At 42.5% G+C, this 25743-nt stretch overlaps 4 gene segments (V, D, J or C); all 4 read right to left on the bottom strand.

Moving 5' to 3' along the window:
• The window catches only part of LOC117069611, a 314331-nt gene that overhangs the window by 177715 nt on the left and 110873 nt on the right, over positions 1 to 25743 (bottom strand).
• Positions 1 to 25743, bottom strand: part of LOC117069733 — a 95420-nt gene that overhangs the window by 58779 nt on the left and 10898 nt on the right.
• Positions 771 to 1457, bottom strand: LOC117069758. The segment is given in 2 exon segments: positions 771 to 1193; positions 1279 to 1457. Coding segments are annotated over 2 exon segments (363 nt in total).
• Positions 10616 to 11200, bottom strand: LOC117069753. The segment is given in 2 exon segments: positions 10616 to 10957; positions 11044 to 11200. Coding segments are annotated over 2 exon segments (363 nt in total).

Here is a 25743-nt window from a genome sequence, read left to right as displayed (position 1 = left end):
TTTTATAATGAGATATCAGATATAACGCCGAAGACATGATCTTTGAATGAAAAAAAATTTACATGTTTTTCATGTAAATTTGTACACACATACACACACACGTGTGCACACACACACACTTTTCTGCAATACACAGGCATAAGGGAGTAAACGACAACAGGAGACATGGAGGAAAAAACTCCAAGTCGCATATTTGTTAAATGAATTATCTTAATTTGTTAAATGACTTTTGTAATCAATATGCAAGTATACATACAACTCATAAAAATGCAGTTAAAAATGAATCAAATATCATGAGAGGCAGCTCACCAATAATTATACAAAAATTGTTAAATATGAATTTATTTAGGGACCTGTACATTTAAATAAAAATTAGGTAACGTTACTCACCTAGTAGAAGGGTTAAAAGAAACAATACTCTTAATGATAAATGGCAATTTGAATGAGGAAAACCAAGAACTATCATGCATTGATTGTGGGAATTCAAAATGGAACATGCACAAAACAAGATTCTTTTTGGCATTTTTAAAAAATAGAGATAAAAGTAGACTTAAAGTGTGTTCTTGTGTTGGTGTTCCAAAATATTTACAACACTGATTTAGAAATTGACGTTTAAAAGATACCTTCAGAGGAAGTCTATATCAGCTTAATTAATTGGATTCATATTCAAATCCCTGAAATAGCTAACAGAATAAATGTATGAAAAATCTCTCAAATAATTAAAATTTCTCAAATATACATTTATGGTGTTCCTTTTCGTTAATGCCTTAATGTCATTTTCTAAGAAAATCTTCACTCTAGTAATCTTTGTCATCTCCTCCATGCCAGCACAGCTGCCTCCTTCCTGGGGTTTCTGACACTCTCAGGATGTGGTTTTCACACTGTGTCTGCCGCACAGTAATACACGGCCGTGTCCTCAGATCTCAGGCTGCTCACCTCCATGTAGGCTGTGCTCGTGGACATGTCCCTGGTCATGGTGACTCGGCCCTGGAACTTCTGTGCGTATTTTGTGTTACCATTGCCAATGACGATCCATCCTATCCACTCAAGGCCTTGTCCAGGGGCCTGTCGCACCCACTGCATAGCAGAGCTAGTAAAGGTGTATCCAGAAGCCTTGCAGGAGACCTTCACTGAGGACCCAGGCTGCTTCACCTCAGCCCCAGACTGCACCAGCTGGACCTGGGAGTGGGCACCTGTGGAGACAACACAGGGGTGGATGAGAGCCCCCCTGACTGCACTCAACCCCGTCCTCATCAATGGGACTTGGCAGCCTCTTACCTGTCACTGCTGCCACCAGGAAGAGGATCCTCCAAATCCAGTCCATGGTGAGGAGCTGTGCTGCCTGGGGCTTCTCTAGCTGAGGGATGTGGTTTCTGGGTGATACCCTCAGGGCTGAGACATATCCATATTTACCTCAGTGGATCTCAGGTTATTTGCATATTCATGAGTCAGAGCATTTCATAGCTCAAAACCCTGATTCAGGATAAGGAACGGAAGGTAAATGACACATCACCCTTACAAGAGTGGGATGCTGATGGTCCAAGCCCTAGTCTTCCTTGAGGAAATGCAGGCCCTCCTCCGTTTACAAATGTTTGGTGTCCAGACATCCTTTCACTGAAGACCAAGCGCCCAGAGGACATGCTCCTCACTGTGAACCCATATTTGATTAGCGTAGAGACCGCCTGGATGATTTCTGGAACCATCACTCTCCATGACACTGAGAAGGTGCCTTGACCCCATCCTAGTCCCATCAGGCATCAGCACAGCTCACTGGTGACTCTGAGAAAGTGACAGCTGATGTCCCACATGAGTGTCCAGCAGGTCCCATCTCACGGACAATAGGAATCAGAAGATGTAAGAGAAATTTGGGGTTCCTGATGAACTCACTGCTCCCAAAATAATCGTAAAGGAATTTGTGTTTTGGCTAAGTTTGGGTTTTATTTCCTACTCCATTTAATAGAATTTCATGAACTGTTTACATGCTTTCAGTTCATATCCACAGATCCTCATCTTTCCGTATTGATTTCTGACTCACTAGGTCTGTGCACCTGCCACACTCTCAGATCCATCACCGCCCTGTCACTCACACAATGTAGGCAACATTACTTAACACTAAAATCTGAATTGTTTATTCATAGGCATATAGAGACTCCCACAATTCTGTATCCTTTCAGTTAGTAAAACCATTCCTGTCCTTTATATCCTCACTATTATTTACAGTCCTTGAAACTCACTTTAAAAAATAGTTCTGGTTGCCTTAAATTACATGAATGGTTCTGATGTAACAGGATATTTAAAGGCACATCAGCAACTTCTTGAACACTTGGGGTTTTTTGTTGTCGTTGTTGTTATTGTTGTTTTGTTGTTGACAAAGGAAGACACAGGCGCTGAGAGGAAACCTTGTCCCCAGCCTCCTGTGCACCTGCTCCGGGGCTGGAACCTGGGCTGCGTGGCTCCTGAGTGTCCCCTCCAGCCCAGCCCTTGTCTTGCGAGGAAGTTCCCATGGGGCTCACAAAGCCTTTTCCCTCAGCTTCCCTAGCCTAACATGAAATGGCTTTGTTCTGGCTTAGAATACTCCTTCAGTGACACCATATGCTGCTGACACCATCTCTTCAAACATCTCTTGATTACCCTTACTAAACCTAATGAACTCTACAGGGAGACTCAAAGCAAGGATTCTATGACCCAGGAGGGAGCCCCGTCTCTAAGCGCCAGATGCACCGAATCAGTGGAAAACGATTCCAAAACCTTACAGGAGATTTGGGTGTGCCTTGTTCCCTGCAGCTGAATGTTGCATCTGAGATTTCCAGCAGATGCGGATGCTTTCAGGTGAGAGCACACTTCATATCCAATATTCCAATAACACACATTTTCCCTTCTTCCTAGTGCCTCACCTGTGGAAAGTGCCTCCTACACTAGGCCAGGTATCTGACTTTTCCTCCTAGAGATCTAAAGCAAACAGGATACAAGTAGAGACTTTGGAAGTGCATGCAGATTGTTATTTTCTTTGTCTCAGCTAAGAACCCTGCAAAGGCTTCATGATAAAAGAAGCTGAGATGAACGAGGAAGTTTCCAAATCTGTTTTCAAAAATGTTGAAGTCAGAGACTTCATATTGCTCTACCGTCCTTGTCTGAGTCTGCCATTGTTTTTTTTTTTTTTAAGTTTCTGTATGTTCTCCTCAGAGTCTGTGCATTGCCACACTCTCATCTTTAATCCAGAGCCATCATCCTGGTTAGAATGGATTGTGCAGTGCAGGTCAGCACTGCCTGTTTTGACAATGGAAACCTAGAGACACGATCGGCTTCCTCTTCTGGGCTGCGACGTTCACCAGGAATCTCCAGGGGAAAAGCTGTTTTTGGCCATTACTCCCTTTTGTGGTTTCAGTGTCCCTGGACTATTTACTTACATCTTACCCCTATTGGCTAACTTTCCTCATTTGTATAATAATGGGAGAATGGGGGAGAAATCTGGAATGGGAGATTTGTTTTCCTTCATGTAGGATAAGTTCTGGGAAAGTCCTTCCCTGTAGAAGCTTTAGAAAAAGGCTCCTGTTATATTTCTCAGTAATGAATTTTCTCCAATCTGACCAATAGGAAATGTATTTGGATAGTATATTTTAGAATCTGGAGGTTTCTGGAGGGAGAGCCCATAAAACGTAGAAGCATAAGATCCTCTGGAACCGTCATGTTGACCAAGTCCACATCTGTCGGTCAGACATCTATAGTGCTGACCACGTAAGTGTCCTCAACAGCTTGTGGCTTCTGCAGCTTCTCTTCCAGTTAAGCAACTGTCAGCTGCCATTCTGGACTTGCCTGTCTATCCAGGTCCTTGACTGGGTATTTATTTTTCAATTTCAGTTACTTCGTAGATTCCAAAAAGTATTGGCATTCAGATTATGCATAAAAATGAAGGTGATGAATATTATAATCTACGTGTCGGACCATAAACCAAAAGTCCAATCCCAGGTCTCCATTAATGTGTTACTGGAGGCAGAATTTTGATCTTGTTACGTATAACAGACACCTGGTCTGACATAAATGAACAGGCAGGAAAACAGAGAAAGGACATGGCACAATGCTTACGAAAAAGTATCAGCAATTTTAATTTTCTTCTGAGGAAGCTGAAATTGTGAAAGTGAAGCAGTGTGACTGGTCATGTCTCAGGTGATGTTGTGTTCTGGAAAGTATCTCCATTCTTGGGCTGGATCCAGTAGGTGCACTCAGGCCCCCAAACCTGAAACAGGGACTCTTGTTCCCTAAACATAAGACATTCCAATAAGAAAGCTGTTCTCAGGTGAGCTGCAGAGCAGGGAGGAGGAGATGGAGGTGTCCTTCGCTTCCCAGCATTGCTGAAACTTGAAGACCAAGGCCACCTCTGAGAGGCAGAGATCCACCTATGAGTACATCACATCAGCTCTGTCTTCAGGAATCTTTGGCTGTGTGGGAGGATAAGGAATGTGATTTATTTATTTCTGCTCACCCAGTGCACTTCAGAGGAAATTAAATTGAAAAATCAATAAATAATTTTTTTTAACCATATTAGGGGACAGAACATGTATAAATCATGGCAATACAAGTGTTAACTCCAGAGTCTGCAGAAGGAGCAAGTGGACAATTGAGAGAAGGAAGCACCCTGCCCCGGGAAGCAGGTGCCCTAACATCATCCCCTGAGAACTGTGCTCTAGATGCCGTGCGTCAGTGGAACCTGGGCTTGTGCCTGGGATTTGTAGGTAGTGAGGGGAGCAGAGCACAGCTCCATTCCTCCTCACTGTGTGACCTGGGATGTGGCCTCTTCCTCTGAGCTTCATTCAAACAAGGTGTTAACATAAAATTGCAGCAGTAAATTGACCTAAAACCTTTCAAGTAGGAGCCTGTGCTGTTCAGAATTGTAATCACTATGGCTGTCCCCAGCCTTAGAAACCAGAATAATATCTGCATGATCCCTCATCTCAGGTCTCAGGTGACCACGTTTCAGATAACACACGTGCTTTGTTTCTGTGACAAACATGGTATTGGATACTGGAAAGCATGTGAACCTTGTTATAGATTTATGTTAATTACATTACAATTGGTAAAATTATAATTAGTAAGTGATAATTAAAAATTTAGCTTTGGGGATTTCTAAGCAAAGTGTGGATGGTGTGTTCTGATTTCTCCTTGCTTAACATAATATCATGTGAGAGGAGGAGATAAATTAAAGAGAAAACTATTCAGAAATGTGGAATCAGGGATTTCATAAATAAAGAAGGTTCTCACATCTTCCGGAAAACCCATAAACTTAAAAAAATGAAGGAATTTTAAGACAGATTTCTATATTCTGGATACATGACTAATAAAAGATTAAGTGCAAAAAGAGATACACAGAGGATGAAAATTCTGCAACAGATAATTTTGCCAAATAGACAGCTTTGTACTAGTTTGTAATTTTAGCTAAGTATTCAAAAGACAAACTCCAGAGAGATCCAGATAAGAAACTGTAACATTTCAATGTTAGACGACTGCTCAAGAGGAGCTTGAACTGACATTATTTTGATGAATCATACCTCAGTAATAAAACTGTGACTAATGGTGCACCTATTCATGAGGCTGCTTGAGTAAATAGTTTCTACCTCTCCTACTTGGGAGTCCTGGCACAACCCAACATTCTCTAAACCTGGGGGCCGCTGAGAACAGAGACAGAAGTTTGAGTATTTTGAAGTGATTATGAAGTTTTGAGAGATCCACAATCACTGATTGAAGTGATTGGTGAGGGTGGTCTCTATGGGCCTAGTCTTTGAAGAGTGTGGCTGTTTGTTATGATGAGCAAAGAGCTGCTTGTTATGATGAACATAAAGCAACAAAGACAGTCGAGGAAAATGAAGAAACGGGGAGCATGGTACAAACAGAGGGACAAGATAATGTTCCAGAAACTGGCAACAATGATTTAAAAAGCATATGGATTACCTGGCAGAATATTTAAATAAATATTAGGAACATGTTTAATAAGCTAGTGGCAGCATGCAAGAACAATGTGAGAATTTTAATAGAGATAAAAAATTTTAAAGAGGACTGGACAAAAATATGTATGTCGAAGAATACAATAAGTCAGACAAAATTTTTAACAGAGCACACTGTGGAGAGGCTCAGGCTTTTCTTTCCCCTAGAGCAGGTACCCCTGAAATTTCCCGAGACATGAATCACTGTTTGCTCCCGCCCACCTTCTAGATTCTCCTCAGAGATGCCCAGGACTCCAGAGTTCAGGTTCTCTCATGTTGTGTGACTTTGGGTTAAAACACACCTGAAACAGTGTGACTGTTGTCCTTTATCAATTCATCATCATCCGCATTTTAGTTGATACGATTTTTTTTACCTCATTTTGAAGAAATGAAAACAAATCCGTAGACTCTATCTAGGCAAGATTTTCTGTTTTTCTTTTTTTGAGATAGAGTCTCGCTCTGTCACCCAGGCTGGAGTGCAGTGGCCGGATCTCAGCTCACTGCAAACTCCACCTCCCGAGGTCACGCCATTCTCCTGCCTCAGCCTCCCGAGTAGCTGGGACTACAGGCGTCCGCCACCTCTCCCGGCTAGTTTTTTGTATTTTTTAGTAGAGACGGGGTTTCACCGTATTAGCCAGGATGGTCTCGATCTCCTGATCTCGTGATCTGCCTGCCTCAGCCTCCCAAAGTGCTGGGATCACAGGCGTGAGCCACCGTGCTTGCCCTAGGCCAGATTTTCTTCTCTCTCTTCTCTCTCTTTCCCTTGGTAGATGCGAATGTAGCCCCAAATATGATAGGAATCAGTAAACACTGCAGCTCTTACAACACTTTCTTGGTCAGCTGGTCCAACAGTGTGAGGACCACAGTAGCACAATTATTTTATGAGACTAATTCTGTATCCAATGCAGGCACTTTTTTTTTTTTTTTTTTTTATGTACCAGGACCTACAGTCCATTGCAGCCTATGATTATGGAGAAGGAAAGAAACACTCTTCAAATTTCCATCATACACGTGGTAAGAGAAACTGACATTTCTGTCCACTGGTTTCCAGACCCAGCTGTTGTAGCTCCTGGCCACTGGGCACTGTAGTGCTCTCTGTTTTGGGGGAATTTAAGCATCCTGGAGAATGGTATTATCCCCAAAACGGGCCTTCTTTAGAGATTACATTTCCTACTATACAGCAGAGGCAAAAAATACCTGCTGTTTATCTCACATCAGACTGTGGAGACTTAAGTCAGTGCTTCCATTGTTCTTCTGGGGTCTTTGTTTCTGGGCAAATGTGAAGGAGCAAGAACTGCTGGATCTCAGACTCGTGTTCCAGTGATCACATCTCCTATCCCTTAACTATAGCTACATTCCCTCATGTCAGAACACATTATGCAGTGTCTCATTCTAGGAATAAGATATCCAGTAACTTGGACAGTGGCACTAGTAATTTCTCTATAATTTAAAAAAATGTGGAGATAAAGTTAATTCTTCTAAGTATAAATTACTACCTATCAGGTTTGGGCTTTAATTTTTTCGAATTGTCTCCATATGACTGGTGTGTATCCTTACAGGGTGTAATTATTTTGTTAGACAAATGTGATGTCTATCGCTGTCGGTTCAGGCACTTGGTCGGAGGTGCTGGTCAGTCTGGTTGGAGGTATCTGGGCTCAGTCTTCCTTGCACATGTCAGGGAAAGCTCTGATATAAAGAGAGTGGACGCTGTCACTTATGTAGCAGTATGGATTAAACTGCAGAAGATCATCACACTATGAGGTCTCCATACCCTTTCACACAGCAGAGTAGATTTCCCTGGCTTTCAGCTGCCTACTTACTTACATTAAATATTACTGCATGTACTTTTACTTAACACTGTTTTCTATTCTAAGCAATTGCTTGCTTATTTAATTAAAGTCAACAACAGTAAATTTTACAACTAACAGTAAATTACCTGTGCAAGTAACATAAAATGGGTGTAGTGAATAAGCCAAGTAGAGACACCAGAAAACAAAACTTGTAAAGACACACCTTGTGTGAGTTGAGTGTTGTCAGTGAGCACAGAAAACGAGAGGAGCTTGTGTTCACTTTTACATGAAGAAAGTCAATTATATTTGACACCCAGAAGGTTGGTCACACCCGTGAGGGAAATATGTAGAGTGATCCACATAACTCAGAAATTAGAAAGTGATAAAGTCACAAACTTGCAAAACCAGCAGACATTCAGTGTATTTACTATTCAGCTCTGTTTCTTCAGGGAAAGGGATGGGTTATATCTGCATGGAGAATGGGACAAGTAGTTTTCAGCTTGTTCTCCTGGGAAGTTGCTCATGAAATCACTCAGGCGATGCTCTGACACAGGATTGTGAGGAGGACGTTGACCCCTGGTGGTCGCTGTCAGCAACACGGGATGCTCAACCCTGGTGGGTGCCTTTGTTACTGTTTTGTCCACAAGAGATTTTAAGCTCTCAGGTGCTGCAGGCAGGTGAGTTTTTAAACCTCAGATGAGGAAAATTACCTGACTACACAGAAGATGAGAAAATCGAAGACCTCACTTCATCAACCACATTCCACTGATGAGAACTGTTTACACAGAGAGCCAGGGATGAGCTGGGAAGAGGAAGGGGCTGGGGAAGATCATCCATAGAAGGACACATCCATCCTGCTTGAACTGCCTGTGGAAGGAGGGTTTCAATGTTTGCCCTCAGCTAATCGAGGGCATTTCAAGACCTTCACAAGCTTTCAGAGAAAGAGTTTTCATGAACAAATTGCGCATATGTTACTCAGAGTTGTATTTTTTCATATTTATTCTTCCTCTCTAGGCAGCACTGCAGCAGGGTGTTCTCAGAATTCTTTTTTTTTTTTTTTTTTTTTTTTTTTTTTGAGACCGAGTCTCGCTCTGTCGCCCAGGCTGGAGTGCGGTGGCCGGATCTCAGCTCACTGCAAGCTCCACCTCCCGGGTTTACGCCATTCTCCTGCCTCAGCCTCCCGAGTAGCTGGGACTACAGGCGCCCGCCACCTTACCCGGCTAGTTTTTTTGTATTTTTTAGTAGAAACGGGGTTTCACCGTGTTAGCCAGGATGGTCTCGATCTCCTGACCTCGTGATCCGCCCGTCTCGGCCTCCCAAAGTGCTGGGATTACAGGCTTGAGCCACCGCGCCCGGCCCCTCAGAATTCTACCTGATCCTTCCTGAGTTCCTGGTGCAGCTCGTGGAGGAAAAGCCTGCGTGGGGAGGGAGCCCTCCTCATGTGCAACCCTGAGGCTGTCCTGTCACCTCACCCGCGACTGCCCTTCAGTTACTTGGTAAACATCTGTGAGCTAATCTTCCTGAAACGTGGGATTTTGGGCAGTGTATTCACCAGGTAATAAACTCCTCAAGCTCTGTTTATTTTGGCTGGCATCTATCCCTCTCAGGAGCACAGGTTTGGTCTGAGTGTGTGGTAGTGGATAATTAGTGAGAGGAGGTTTACGTGCATCTTGTCGTCTCCCACAGTGCACCCTCCATGGTGTTGGCACCCACAAACAAGCAGATGGACTTGCTCAGCTGGAGGATGACACACATTTTCGTAACCTATGACTTCAGTGATGCTCTTTCCCTGCAAGACCAATCGTGATCATGCCTCTGGCTAATGTGCACTCATCAAGGGTGAGCAGTGACCACCTCTGTGAGGGCTCCTTCAGGGGCACACTCCCTTTGTAAAGGGAAGCTTTTGCTCCTACCTGATCCCATGAATCTGTTTGTATTTGCTGTGCAAACCGCCTTATTCAGACCCACCACCCAGCAGCTTACAGTGTACCTAATCCAACTCTAGGGCATTGTACACGAAGTCTCTCATTGCCAGGGTCTCCTATTCTCATGGAAGGATGTTCATTATGGGATTCGCCAGAACTTTCTGGTCTTTAGAGACACGAACCTGCCTCTAAAAGCTTAAAAATCTTACTCTTTGGGAAGGAGCATTGTAAACCAGAAGTCAGATAAGCTCTAAATTAATATATATTTTGTGGATTTTGGAAGAAAGAGTTCAAATAGTAATAGCCTCACCCACTTTCCCTCTGACTAATATCAGTTCTAGAAAGCACTGAAAAAACCTGTGGTGCTCTGAAATACTTTAGGATTGTTATATTAGGGCATCAGCAGAAAAAGAAGGAACCAAGAGTCCTTGGAGATTGATCCGTTGTAACTGGTTTGTGCCTGTGGGGCAGGATGGTCGTGGTGGAGGAGGCTGTGCCTGTGCAGAGCAGGGAGTCATGGGAATTCTCTGTGCAATTTCTTTGTAATCCTGAAAGTGATCTGAAATAAACTTTATGGTAAGTAGTGGGAGAAACATTTTGCCACTTTTTAAGAATCATTCTTAGTCTCACCATGGGATCAAATAACCTTGCTCCAAATCATGTATTCATCCCACTGGAAAACTTGTTCACAGTAGCACCTTCACGGAATGTTGGTATCAACTTTATTGAGTGTGGCCTTTCCCACTCTGTGAATTTGGCTTATATGGTAACTCTTGAGTGGAATATTTATCTTAAAATTAGAATATGTACGTGTTTCTATTGTTTTTTTTTTTTCTCGAATGTATAACCCATTTTGTAAACAGCCTTAAACCTAATAACCCCTGTCATCTCCTCAGCCCTGCACAGCTGCCTTCTCCCTGAGGGTTTCTGACACTCTCAGGATGTGGTTTTCACACTGTGCCTCTCGCACAGTAATACACGGCCGTGTCCTCAGATCTCAGGCTGCTCAGCTCCATGTAGGCTGTGCTCGTGGACGTGTCCGCGGTAATCGTGACTCTGCCCTGGAACTTCTGTGCGTAGTTTGTTATGTCATAATCAGGGAGGATCACTCCCATCCACTCAAGCCCTTGTCCAGGGGCCTGTCGCACCCAGCTGATAGCATAGCTGCTGAAGGTGAATCCAGAAGCCTTGCAGGAGACCTTCACTGAGGCCCCAGGCTTCTTCACCTCAGCCCCAGACTGCACCAGCTGGACCTGGGAGTGGGCACCTGTGGAGAGGACACAGGAGTGAATAAAACCCTCTTTAACTAAACCAGGATCCCTTCCTCAGCTTTGGGACTAGGAAGCCCCTTACCTGTAGCTGCTGCCACCACAAAGAGGAGCCTCCAGGTCCAGTCCATGGTGATGAGCTGTGCTCCCAGGGGCTTCTTTAGAGGAGGGATGTGGTTGTTATGTGATGCTCTCAGGGCACCGATATATCTATATTTATCTCAGGAAACCTCAGGTTATTTGCATATTCATGAGGCAGGGTATTTCACAGCTCAAAGCCTGATCTAGGATGAGAAAGAAACAACAGATGTCACATCAGCTGGATAAGAGTGGGATGCTGAGAGACCAAGCCCTAAATCCTGCTCAAGGAAATGCATTCCCTGCCCCATTTCTAAGCTTTCTGTGGACAGCAGTCTTCCCACTGAAGAACCCAGGATATGCTCCTCGCTGTGAACCCACATTTTGCTGGCATAGAGACTACCTGGGTTGTTTCCGGGACCATCGCTGTCTCTGACAGTGAGAAGGCACCTTAACTCCATTCTGGTCCCATTAGGAACAGTCAGAGCTCACTGGTAACACTGAAAAGGTGGCCACTAGTTATCCCACATAAGCGTCCAGCAGGGCCCGTGGAGACTTCTGAGATCTGCTGGGTGTTCCCAAGACAGACTCCCCAGCACTTTCCTGAGGGTCCAGACCTCCCAGGCCCTTCAATGGAAAGAATCTTGGTTGACAGATTTGCTGTCTGCTGTGTGATTGGCTGTGAGATTTCCCTCCCATTGACAGTAGGAATCAGGGGTTGAAATAGAAACAGGAATTTGAATTTCTTGATGAATTCATATCTCCCAAAATAATTACCAAGTAATTTGTATTTTGAATAAGTTTGTGTTTTATGTCAAACTCCATAGAATAGAATGATTTGACATGGTTTTAGATCATGTCCATAGATCATCATCTTTACATGTTGATTTCTGATCCACTTGGTCTGTGCACCTACCACACTCTTCAATCCACCACTTCCAAGTCACAAATACAACGTAGGAAACATTACTTATCTCTGAAGTCTGAATAACTTATTCATAGGAATATAGTGTCTCCCCCAGTTATGTGCCCATTGAGTTAAAAAACCATCCGTATCCTTCATATTCTCACTATTCAGATATTTATTATCCTATAATCCCACTGATAAACATAGTTCTCATTGCTTTTTGAGTGATATAAGTGGTCCAGATGAAATAGAATATTTAAATCAATATCAGCAACTTGTTGAACACTTAATTTAGAATGACTTGTTGAATAAGGAAGACTCAGGCCCTGGAAAAATATTTCTTTTTGTTTATCTCCAACCAATAAGTGAGAACATATAGTATCTGGTCTTCTGTTCCCGAATTAGTTTGCTAAGAGTAATGACTGCCAGTTCCATCATGTTCCTACAAAGGACATAATTTCATTCTTTCTTAGCTGCACAGTATTCCACGGTTGTATGTAGCACACTTTTCTCTATCCTTTCTGCCAGTGATGGGGATTTAGGTAATTCCATGTCTATGCTATTGTGAATAGTGCTGCAATGAACCTACATGTTTATATTCCTTTAGGTATCTGTCCAGCTGTGGGATTGTTGGATGAAATGAAACTTCTCTTTTAGATTATTTGAGACATCGCCACACTGCTTTCCATAATGGTAGAACTAATGTACATTCCCACCAGAAGTGTATAAATTTCTCCATTTTTCTTCAATCATAAAATTCTGTTAATTTTTTTTAAGATTAACGATTCTAACTGATGTGAGATGGTACCTCACTGCGGTTTTGGTAAGTATTTCTCTAATGATAGTGGTATTCAGCATTTTTTCCTATGCTTGTTGGCCACATGTAGGTCTTTTTTGAAGTGTCCCTTGGTCACTTGTTATTTCTTGAATGTTTGTTAAAGTTCCATGTATATATTGATATTGGACCTTTGTCAGATGTATAGGTTGTAAATATTTTATTTCCCATTCTATAGGTTGCCTGTTTACTCTGTTGATGGGATTTTTGCTATACAGAAGCTCTTTAATTTACTTAGGTTCCATTTGTCAATTTTCGATTTTGTTGCAACTGCTTCTAGCATTTTCATTATAAAGCATTTGTCAGTTCTTATGTCCTAAATTGTATTTCCTATGTTATTATCCAGAGTTTTTTTTTTTTTCTTTTTGAGGCGGAGTCTCGCTCTGTCGCCCAGGCTGGAGTGCAGTGGCCGGATCTCAGCTCACTGCAAGCTCCGCCCCCCAGGTTTACGCCATTCTCCTGCCTCAGCCTCCCGAGTAGCTGGGACTACAGGCGCCCGCCACCTCGCCCGGCTAGTTTTTGTATTTTTTAGTAGAGACGGGGTTTCACTGTGTTAGCCAGGATGGTCTCGATCTCCTGACCTCGTGATCCGCCCGTCTCGGCCTCCCAAAGTGCTGGGATTACAGGCTTGAGCCACCGCGCCCGGCCTATCCAGAGTTTTTATAGTTTTAGGTTTTACGTTTAGATCTTTAATCCACTTATAATATTTTTTCAATTGATACTGAAAACGCATTTGATGAAGCTCAACATTCTTTCATGAAAAAAACATAAAAAATGGGTATAGAAAGAACACATCTCGACAAAATAAAAGTTATATTCAAGAGACTGTCAGGCAGTATCAGACTGAATGAGAAATAACTACAAGTCTTTTCTCTAAGATCTGGAACATGACAAATTTCCCACTTTAATGACTGGTAAAGCATAAACCCTTCTGCTGCCCCCATAGCCGGCTCTTACCTGCAAGCGCCACTTACTGGCCGGATGCTCAAACTGCATGACCTAACACAAAGCCGCTACCTCCAGGGTTCAGCAGTTGAAAATGAGATCAGCTTCTCAATACTTCTGTGATTCCAGCCCCGCAAAAGACCATGGGTCTGCTCACATGCCCAGTGTATTACTACTACAACGGGAATATGAAAAAGCCCCCACACTAAAGCTCTTAATAACAAAAGAAATCACACGGAGTAGATGCCCCTCACCTGGCCATTTCCATCAAGGCTGATGCTTTTGCTTGCCAGGCTCTGTGGCTCATGTGTGTCCAGCTTGGTGCCCCTCTCAGGGGCTGAGCAGGGAACTCAGGTCACTGTGCATTTGATAGACCAGCCCATCGCCTGAGACAACAGAGAGTTTCTCCCTGTGCACAGATGTCAAGTGTGTACTCATCTGCTTCTCCCGCAGTCGGCTCAAATCTGTAAGGCCACCTACTAACATGAAAGGTGAACTTAACAACCCAACACAAATCTCAGAAACAAATGCATTCCAAATGAGAAACAGTTCCTGAGGCCTCCACTATCTAGAATCTGCAGGAGGCAGTGAGTCTACTCACAGGTCCAGTATACCGGTACTAAAACCACCATTTCAGAAAGCCACTAAATAATGCCTATCTATAGACAAGGAACTCTTACAGAGTCATTGCCACTGAGTGAACAAGAACCAAAATCCAAAGACCCACACAATGTACATTATATTCACATTCTAAAGGGAATGAAATATTCATCAAAATCGGAATGGATTCAAAAATAATAAGAAGAGACAGGTTAGCCAAAAAAAAGGAAACAGAGAAGCAATTCTGGAAGTGTGAAAAAACAGAGTTACAAACCCCCAAATGTTACGTTAACTCTCCAGCAATAGAATCTAAACAACATGACATATTAGAAATGTCTGGGGGGCGGAGCAAGATGGCCGAATAGGAACAGCTCCAGTCTCCAACTCCCAGCACGAGCGACACAGAAGACCGGTGATTTCTGCATTTTCAACTGAGGTACTGGGGTCATCTCTCTAGGGAGTGCCGGACAATCGGTGCGGGTCAGCTGCTGCAGCCTGACCAGCGTGAGCTGAAGCAGGGCGAGGCATCGCCTCACCTGGAAGCGCAAGGGGGAAGGAAATCCCTTTTCCTAGCCAGGGGAACTGAGACACACACCACCTGGAAAATCGGGTAACTCCCACCCCAATACTGCGCTTTAAGGAAACAGGCACACCAGGAGAATATATCCCACACCTGGCCGGGAGGGTCCCACGCCCACGGAGCCTCCCTCACTGCTAACACAGCCGTCTGCGGCGATCTATCCGCAAGGCAGCAGCGAGGCTGGGGGAGGGGCGCCCGCCATTGCTGAGGCTTAAGTAGGTAAACAAAGCCGCTGGGAAGCTCGAACTGGGTGGAGCTCACAGCAGCTCAAGGAAGCCTGCCTGTCTCTGTAGACTCTACCGCTGCGGACAGCGCACAGCTGCAGTCCATTAGGGGAAAGAGCGGGGCCGCCGCAGACCCGAACGACTCTGTCTGACAGCTTTGGGGAGAGCCGTGGATCTCCAAACGCGGAGGGTGAGATCTGAGAACGGACAGACTGCCTGCTCAGGTGGGTCCCTGACCCCTGAGTAGCCTAGCTGGGAGACATCCCCCACTAGGGGCAGTCTGATACCCCACACCTCACAGGGTGGCGTCACCCCTGAGAGGAAACTTCCAAAGAAAGAATCAGACAGGTACACTCGCTGTTCAGCAATATTCTATCTTCAGCAACCTCTGCTGCTGATACCCAGGCAAACAGGGTCTGGAGTGGACCTCAAGCAATCTCCAACAGACCAACAGACAGTCCTTCTGACTGTCAGACGGAAAACTATCAAACAGGAAGGACACCTATACCAAAACCCCATCAGTACGTCACCATCATCAAAGTCCAGAGACAGATAAAACCACAAAGATGGGGAAGAAGCAGGGCAGAAAAGCTGGAAATTCAAAAAATAAGAGCGCATCTCCCCCTGCAAAGGAGCGCAGCCCATCGCCAGCAACGGATCAAAGCTGGTCAGAGAATGACTTTGACGAGATGAGAGAAGAAGGCTTCAGTCCATCAAACCTCTCAGAGCTAAAGGAGGAATTACGTACCCAGCGCAAAGAAACTAAAAATCTTGAAAAAAAGTGGAAGAATTGACAGCTAGACTAATTAATGCAGAGAAGATCATAAACGAAATGACAGAGATGAAAACCATGACACGAGAAATACGTGACAATGCACAAGCTTCGGTAACCGACTCGATCAACTGGAGGAAAGAGTATCAGCGATTGAGGATCAAATGAATGAAATGAAGCGAGAAGAGAACCAGAAAAAAAAAGAAAAAAGAAGAAAAAGAAATGAACAAAGCCTGCAAGAAGTATGGGATTATGTAAAAAGACCAATCTACGTCTGATTGGGGTGCCTGAAAGTGAGGGGGAAAATGGAACCAAGTTGGAAAACACTCTTCAGGATATCATCCAGGAGAACTTCCCCAACCTAGTAGGGCAGGCCAACATTCAAATTCAGGAAATACAGAGAACGCCACAAAGATACTCCTCCAGAAGAGCAACTCCAAGACACATAATTGCCAGATTCACCAAAGTTGAAATGAAGGAAAAAATCTTAAGGGCAGCCAGAGAGAAAGGTCGGGTTACCCACAAAGGGAAGCCCATCAGAATAACAGCAGACCTCTCGGCAGAAACTCTACAAGCCAGAAGAGAGTGGGGGCCAATATTCAACGTTCTTAAAGAAAAGAATTTTCAACCCAGAATTTCATATCCAGCCAAACTAAGCTTCATCAGTGAAGGAGAAATAAAATCCTTTACAGATAAGCAAATGCTTAGAGATTTTGTCACCACCAGGCCTGCCTTACAAGAGACCCTGAAGGAAGCCCTAAACATGGAAAGGAACAACCGGTACCAGCCATTGCAAAAACATGCCAAAATGTAAAGACCATCGAGGCTAGGAAGAAACTGCATCAACTAACGAGCAAAATAACCAGTTAATATCATAATGACAGGATCAAGTTCACACATAACAATATTAACCTTAAATGTAAATGGACTAAATGCTCCAATTAAAAGACACAGACTGGCAAACTGGATCAAGAGTCAAGACCCATCAGTCTGCTGTATTCAGGAGACCCATCTCACATGCAGAGACATACATAGGCTCAAAATAAAGGGATGGAGAAAGATCTACCAAGCAAATGGAGAACAAAAAAAAGCAGGGGTTGCAATCCTAGTCTCTGATAAAACAGACTTTAAACCATCAAAGATCAAAAGAGACAAAGAAGGCCATTACATAATGGTAAAGGGATCAATTCAACAGGAAGAGCTAACTCTCCTAAATATATATGCACCCAATACAGGAGCACCCAGATTCATAAAGCAAGTCCTTAGAGACCTACAAAGAGACTTAGACTCCCATACAATAATAATGGGAGACTTCAACACTCCACTGTCAACATTAGACAGATCAACGAGACAGAAAGTTAACAAGGATATCCAGGAATTGAACTCATCTCTGCACCAAGCGGACCTAATAGACATCTATAGAACTCTCCACCCCAAATCAACAGAATATACATTCTTCTCAGCACCACATCGCACTTATTCCAAAATTGACCACATAATTGGAAGTAAAGCACTCCTCAGCAAATGTACAAGAACTGAAATTATAACAAACTGTCTCTCAGACCACAGTGCAATCAAACTAGAACTCAGGACTAAGAAACTCAATCAAACCGCTCAACTACATGGAAACTGAACAACCTGCTCCTGAATGACTACTGGGTACATAATGAAATGAAAGCAGAAATAAAGATGTTCTTTGAAACCAATGAGAACAAAGATACAACATACCAGAATCTCTGGGACACATTTAAAGCAGTGTGTAGAGGGAATTTATAGCACTAAATGCCCACAAGAGAAAGCAGGAGAGATCTAAAATTGACACTCTAACATCACAATTAAAAGAACTAGAGAGGCAAGAGCAAACACATTCAAAAGCTAGCAGAAGGCAAGAAATAACTAAGATCAGAGCAGAACTGAAGGAGATAGAGACACAAAAAACCCTCCAAAAATCAATGAATCCAGGAGTTGTTTTTTGAAAAGATAAACAAAATTGACAGACCGCTAGCTAGACTAATAAAGAAGAAGAGAGAAGAATCAAATAGACGCAATAAAAAATGATAAAGGGGATATCACCACCGACCCCACAGAAATACAAACAACCATCAGAGAATACTATAAATGCCTCTACGCAAATCAACTAGAAAATCTAGAAGAAATGGATAATTTCCTGGACACTTACACTCTCCCAAGACTAAACCAGGAAGAAGTTGAATCCCTGAATAGACCAATAGCAGGCTCTGAAATTGAGGCAACAATTAATAGCCTACCCACGAAAAAAAGTCCAGGACCAGATGGATTCACAGCTGAATTCTACCAGAGGTACAAGGAGGAGCTGGTACCATTCCTTCTGAAACTATTTCAATCAATAGAAAAAGAGGGAATCCTCCCTAACTCTTTTTATGAGGCCAACATCATCCTGATACCAAAGCCTGGCAGAGACACAAAAAAAAGAGAATTTTAGACCAATATCCCTGATGAACATCGATGCAAAAATCCTCAATAAAATACTGGCAAACCGGATTCAGCAGCACATCAAAAAGCTTATCCACCATGATCAAGTGGGCTTCATCCCTGGGATGCAAGGCTGGTTCAACATTCGCAAATCAATAAACGTAATCCAGCATATAAACAGAACCAAAGACAAGAACCACATAATTATCTCAATAGATGCAGAAAAGGCTTTTGACAAAATTCAACAGCCCTTTATGCTAAAAACGCTCAATAAATTGGTATTAATGGAACGTACCTCAAAATAATAAGAGCTATTTATGACAAACCCACAGCTAATATCATACTGAATGGGCAAAAACTGGAAAAATTCCCTTTGAAAACTGGCACAAGACAGGGATGCCCTCTCTCACCACTCCTATTCAACATAGTGTTGGAAGTTCTGGCTAGGGCAATCAGGCAAGAGAAAGAAATCAAGGGTATCCAGTTAGGAAAAGAAGAAGTCAAATTGTCCCTGTTTGCAGATGACATGATTGTATATTTAGAAAACCCCATCGTCTCAGCCCAAAATCTCCTTAAGCTGATAAGCAACTTCAGCAAAGTCTCAGGATACAAAATAATGTGCAAAAATCACAAGCATTCTTATACACCAGTAACAGACAAGCAGAGAGCCAAATCAGGATGAACTTCCATTCACAATTGCTTCAAAGAGAATAAAATACCTAGGAATCCAGCTTACAAGGGATGTCAAGGACCTCTTCAAGGAGAACTACAAACCACTGCTCAGTGAAATCAAAGAGGACACAAACAAATGGAAGAACATACCATGCTCATGGATAGGAAGAATCAATATCGTGAAAATGGCCATACTGCCCAAGGTGATTTACAGATTCAATGCCATCCCCATCAAGCTACCAATGACTTTCTTCACAGAATTGGAAAAAACGGCTTTAAAGTTCATATGGAACCAAAAAAGAGCCCGCATTGCCAAGACAATCCTAAGTCAAAAGGACAAAGCTGGAGGCGTCACGCTACCTGACTTCAAACTATACTACAAGGCTACAGTAACCAAAACAGCATGGTACTGGTACCACAACAGAGATATAGACCAATGGAACAGAACAGAGTCCTCAGAAATAATACCACACATCTACAGCCATCTGATCTTTGACAAACCTGAGAGAAACAAGAAATGGGGAAGGATTCCCTATTTAATAAATGGTGCTGGGAAAATTGGCTAGCCATAAGTAGAAAGCTGAAACTGGATCCTTTCCTTACCCCTTATACGAAAATTAATTCAAGATGGATTAGAGACTTAAATGTTAGACCTAATACCATAAAAACCCTAGAAGAAAATCTAGGTAGTACCATTCAGGACATAGGCATGGGCAAGGACTTCATGTCTAAAACACCAAAAGCAACGGCAGCAAAAGCAAAAATTGACACATGGGATCTAATTAAACTAAAGAGCTTTTGCACAGCTAAAGAAACTACCATCAGAGTGAACAGGCAACCTACAGAATGGGAAAAAATTTTTGCAACCTACTCATCTGACAAAGGGCTAATATCCAGAATCTACCAAGAACTCAAACAAATATACAAGAAAAAAACAAACAACCCCATCAAAAAGTGGGCAAAGGATATGAACAGACATTTCTCAAAAGAAGACATCCATACAGCCAACAGACACATGAAAAAATGCTCATCATCACTCGCCATCAGAGAAATGCAAATCAAAACCACAATGAGATACCATCTCACACCAGTTAGAATGGCAATCATTAAGAAGTCAGGAAACAACAGGTGTTGGAGAGGATGTGGAGAAATAGGAACACTTTTACACTGTTGGTGGGATTGTAAACTAGTTCAACCATTATGGAAAACAGTATGGCGATTCCTCAAGGATCTAGAACTAGATGTACCATATGACCCAGCCATCCCACTACTGGGTATATACCCAAAGGATTATAAATTACTCTACTACAAAGACACATGCACACGTATGTTTATTGCGGCACTATTCACAATAGCAAAGACTTGGAATCAACCCAAATGTCCATCTGTGACAGACTGGATTAAGAAAATGTGGCACATATACACCATGGAATACTATGCAGCCATAAAAAAGGATGAGTTTGCGTCCTTTGTAGGGACATGGATGCAGCTGGAAACCATCATTCTTAGCAAACTATCACAAGAAGAGAAAACCAAACACCGCATGTTCTCACTCATAGGTGGGAACTGAACAATGAGATCACTTGGACTCGGGAAGGGGAACATCACACACTGGGGCCTATCATGGGGAGGGGGGAGGGGGAGGGATTGCATTGGGGAGTTATACATGATATAAAGTCATGCACATGTACCCTAGAACTTAAAGTATAATAAAAAAAAAAAAAAAAAATCTTAGGAAAAAAAAAAAAAAAAAAAAGAAATGTCTGATAAATAATTCAAAATGTTGATTTTAAGAAGCTCAATTAAACCTTTTTATCTAGTGGCTCAGTAAGCACGGGCACTGAGACAAGCACTGTGAAGACAATTGCAGCCCATCCCCTGATGAACTGACCCTCTGTTCCACAAGCCGTAATCCCAGCTTTGATTGAACATTTGATATGAGGAACTTTCTCCTGGTGAGAGATCACTCACCATGGCCTGGCTCTAGCCGTTTACAGAGGCTGCACACTGAGTGCCTTTGTGTCTCTGCTTCCGCTATTTGCACATAGGGCCTGTCTGTAATGAATTTAAATGCTCAGTCACCACTGGTAAGTGAACAGGGCTCATATGCTGCATGCATGTTTGTTCAGTATGCATGTGTCAGCACCACCTCCGTGAACATCAGTAGCCCCTCCTGTAACCTGTTGATTATGTCTGTTTAGCCAACACGTTCAGCATAAAGCTTCTGCCCAACCCCTTCTTGGGAGTGTCAGTCTCTCATCTTTACCAAAAACTATGCTTTCCAGCCTGTGGGATGGCTGTAACCCTTGATAAAAATACAGTCTCAGTTTCCTAATCTGTAGATTGTGGTATTTTAAAATATTTAACACAACTGAAGATTAAATTCAGAACTTCATCTAATTATTAGACTACTTTAGTAAAGTATGACAAACTGTGGATATCCTATAAGGATTTTTATATATCCAATAAGGACCAGTGACATTTTGAAGCAGGAAGCTGGCCTGAGACCTTCAGAATAAACTGATGACTGTGGATAATGAAAAGGCTCCCCCAGGACATTGATTCAGCACCCCTGCCTGTCTCATTCCTTCTTCTCTTTCTTTTTATTATACGCTTATCATGATAAAAAAATTTTATTTTCTTTAGGTCTGTTTGCTTTTCACACATAGTGGACGCTTATCTCTCTTTTTCACTCATTTTCTTTTTTTTTTTTAATTATACTTTAAGTTCTAGGGTACATGTACACAACATGCAGGTTTGTTACATATATATATACATGGGCCATGTTGGTGTGCTGCACCCATTAACTCATCATTTACATTAGGTATATATCCTAATGCTATCCCTCCCCCCTACCCTCTTCCCACAACAGGACCCAGTGTGTGATGCTCCCCTTCCTGTGTCCAAGTGATCTCACTGTTCAATTCCCACCTAGGAGTGAGAATATGTGGTATTTAGTTTTCTGTTCTTGCGATAGTTTGCTGACAATGATGGTTTCCAGCTGCATCCATGTCCCTACAAAGGACACGAACTCATCCTTTTTTATGGCTGCATAGTATTCCATGGTGTACATGTGCCACATTTTCTTAATCCAGTCTGTCACTGATGGACATTTGGGTTGATTCCAAGTCTTTGCTATTATGAATAGTGCCGCAATAAACATACATGTGCATATGTCTTTATAGCAGCATGATTTTTAATCCTTTGGGTATATCCAAAGGATTATACTCAAATATAATGGGTATAATGTGAAGACAATTGCAGCCCATCCCCTGATGAACTGACTCTCTGTTCCACAAGCCATAATCCCGGCTTTGATTGAACATTTGATATGAGGAACTTTCTCCTAATGAGAGACCACTCACCATGGCCTGGCTCTAGCCGTGGTGGGATGGCTGGGTCAAATGGTATTTCTAGTTCTAGATCCTTGAGGAATCGCCACACTGTTTTCCACAATGGTTGAACTAGTTTACAGTCCCACCAACAGTGTAAAAGTGTTCCTATTTCTCCACATCCTCTCCAGCACCTGTTGTTTCCTGATTTTTTAATGGTTGCCATTCTAACTGGTATGAGATGGTATCTCATTGTGGTGTTGATTTGCATTTCTCTGATGGCGAGTGATGACGAGCATTTTTTCATGTGTCTGTTGATTGTATGAATGTCCTCCTTTTAGAAGTGTCTATTCATATCCTTTGCCCACATTTGAATGGGGTTGTTTGTTTTTTTCTTGTAAATTTGATTGAGTTCTTTATAGGTTCTGGATATTAGCCTTTTGTCAGATGAGTACATAGCAAAAATTTTCTCCCATTCTGTAGGTTGCCTGTTCACACTGATGGTAGTTTCTTTTGCTGTGCAGAAGCTCTTTAGTTTAATTAATTAGATTCCATTTGTCAATTTGGCTTTTGTTGCCATTGCTTTTGCTGTTTTAGACATGAAGTCCTTGCCCATGCCTATGTCCTGAATGGTATTACCTAGGTTTTCTTCTAGGGTTTTTATGGTATTAGGTCTAACATTTAAGTCTCTAATCCATCTTGAATTAATTTTTGTATAAGGGGTAAGGAAAGGATCCAGTTTCAGCTTTCTACTTATGGCTAGCCAATATTCCCAGCACCATTTGTTAAAAAGGGAATCCTTTCCCAATTTCTTGTTTTTGTCAGGTTTGTCAAAGATCAGATGGCTGTAGATGCGTGATATTATTTCTGCAGATTCTGTTCTGTTTCATTGGTCTATATCTCTGTTTTGGTACCAGTACCATGCTGTTTTGGTTACTGTAGCCTTGTAGTATAGTTTGAAGTCAGGTAGCGTGATGCCTCCAGCTTTGCTCTTTTGGCTTAGGATTATCATGGCAATGCGGGCTCTTTTTTGGTTCCATATGAACTTTAAAGCAGTTTTGTCAAATTCTGTGAAGAAAGTCATTGTTAGCTTAATGGGGATGGCATTGAATCTATAAATAACCTTGGACAGTATGGCCATTTTCACGATATTGATTCTTCCTATCCATGAGCATGATATGTTCTTCCATTTGTTTGTGTCCTCTTTTATTTCACGGAGCAGTAGTTTGTAGTTCTCTTTGAAGAAGTCCTTTACATCCCTTGTAAGTTGGATTCCTAGGTATCTTATTCTCTTTGAAGCAATTGTGAATGGAAGTTCATTCATGATTTGGCTCTCTGTTTGTCTGTTACTGTTGTATAAGAATGCTTGTGATTTTTGCACATTAATTTTGTATCCTGAGACTTTGCTGATGTTGCTTATCAGCTTAAGGAGACTTTGGGCTGAGACAATGGGGTTTTCCAAATATACAATCATGTCATCTGCAAACAGGGACAATTTGACTTCTTCTTTATCTAATGAATACCCTTGATTTCTTTCTCTTGCCTGATTGCCCTAGCCAGAACTTCCAATGCTATGTGGAATAGGAGTGGTGGGAGAGGGTATCCCTGTCTTGTGCCAGTTTTCAAAGGGAATGCTTCCAGTGTTTGCCCATTCAGTATGATATTGGCTGTGGGTTTGTCATAAATAGCTCTTATTATTTTGAGATACGTTCCATCAATACCGAATTTATTGAGAGCTTTTAGCAAGAAAGGCTGTTGAATTTTGTCAAAGGCCTTTTCTGCATCTATTGAGATAATCATGTGGTTTTTGTCTTTGGTTCTGTTCATATGCTGGATTACGTTTATTGATTTGCGTATGTTGTACCAGCCTTGCATCCCAGGGATGAAGCCCACTTGATCATGGTGGATAAGCTTTTTGATGTGCTGCTGGATTCGGTTTGCCAGTATTTTATTGAGGATATTTGCATTGATGTTCATCAGGGATATTGGTCTAAAATTCTCTTTTTTTGTTGTGTCTCTGTCAGGCTTTGGTATCAGTATGATGTTGGCCTTGTAAAATGATTTAGGGAAGATTCCCTTTTTTTCTCTTGATTGGAGTAGTTTCAGAAGGAATGGTACCAACTCCTCCTTGTACCTCTGGTAGAATTTGGCTGCTTTTTCACTCATTTTCTTAAGCTGCTAGAGAGAATAAAGTGTCAGCTCCTACTTTTGATGCCTCACAGCTGATGAATTAAGGTTTATTCTTCTTCCCCTTTGTCCCCCACATACAGAAAATCTAGTAAGAAATCATGGAAGCTCTTATCTGATGCCAGTGTGAAGTTTAAATCACACAAACTCCTTCTCCTGAGTGGAATCACGTCCCCCCTCAACAACTGACACCACCACCAAATCATTTTAAAGTTCTGATCCAGCCTCCTTTCCTGTTCCATTGAGGAAATTCCAATTTGGAATGTCTTGAGAGGCCTGTGCTGCTCTCAGCAGACAATAACAGTGTTGGTAAATCTTTCCATGATCACCTGAGGTGTGAGTGTGGCACTATCAGACTTGACATCCACATTAATCATTGGTGGGGTCTCTCTTCTTTAGCATGGGGTCACCTACAATTGGAACTGTGGGCTTGGAGTCCTGACAGTGAACACCAAGGGGACTTTCTTCTTTTGCACTGGATGCTAACTCCCCCTGCCCCAATGCCTGGCATGGACTTTATCCTGCCTGCTGCTCACTGGCCCTTGGAGTTCTGTTGAGCTGGGCTGCAGTGTTGAGTTAAACACCGCACCTTTTCTAGATTTAGCTGATTAAATTCAGAAGCTTTGATAACTTATTGACATTGAGAAAAACGCGTCAGTGACTGTGGGTGACTCTGTCTTTGGTGCGTGTGAGAAAATTTTTCTCTTATTCCGACAAATGTTTCTTCTTCAGAGACTTCACAGGAAGAGCAGGATAAGGAATCCAGACAAGTGCCCCAGAGGAAACTGTTTTATGGAGAGGAAGCCACAGGGCTGACAGGAAACCAGACCTTAACCCCCATCTGCACCTGCCCTGAGGCTGGCTCTTGTGATCAGTGGGTCCTGAGCGCCCCCAAGTGGTCAGGAAGGCCTGTTTCTGGATTCACACTGACATTTATTCTAATTGTGTTCCCCAAAATGGAGAGAGAGTAAACCATGAATCCATGCATCTCAGAGAACACAGAACAGCAGAATAACATACCCTGTCCCCGTCCCCAACCCCCTCCGCCCACACACACATTTAGCTAAATATTATTAAAACTGCTGAAAACCGATTATCAGCGGAGCAAGATGGCCGAATAGTAACAGCTCCAGTCTCCAGCTCCCAGCGCCAGTGACACAGAAGACGGGTGATTTCTGCATTTTCAACTGAGGAACGCAGCT

The sequence above is a fragment of the Trachypithecus francoisi genome, unplaced genomic scaffold, assembly GCF_009764315.1.
Source record: "Trachypithecus francoisi isolate TF-2019V2 unplaced genomic scaffold, Tfra_2.0 Lachesis_group3, whole genome shotgun sequence".
NCBI classification, from domain to species: domain Eukaryota; kingdom Metazoa; phylum Chordata; class Mammalia; order Primates; family Cercopithecidae; genus Trachypithecus; species Trachypithecus francoisi.
This window is presented reverse-complemented; position numbering and strand designations above follow the sequence as displayed.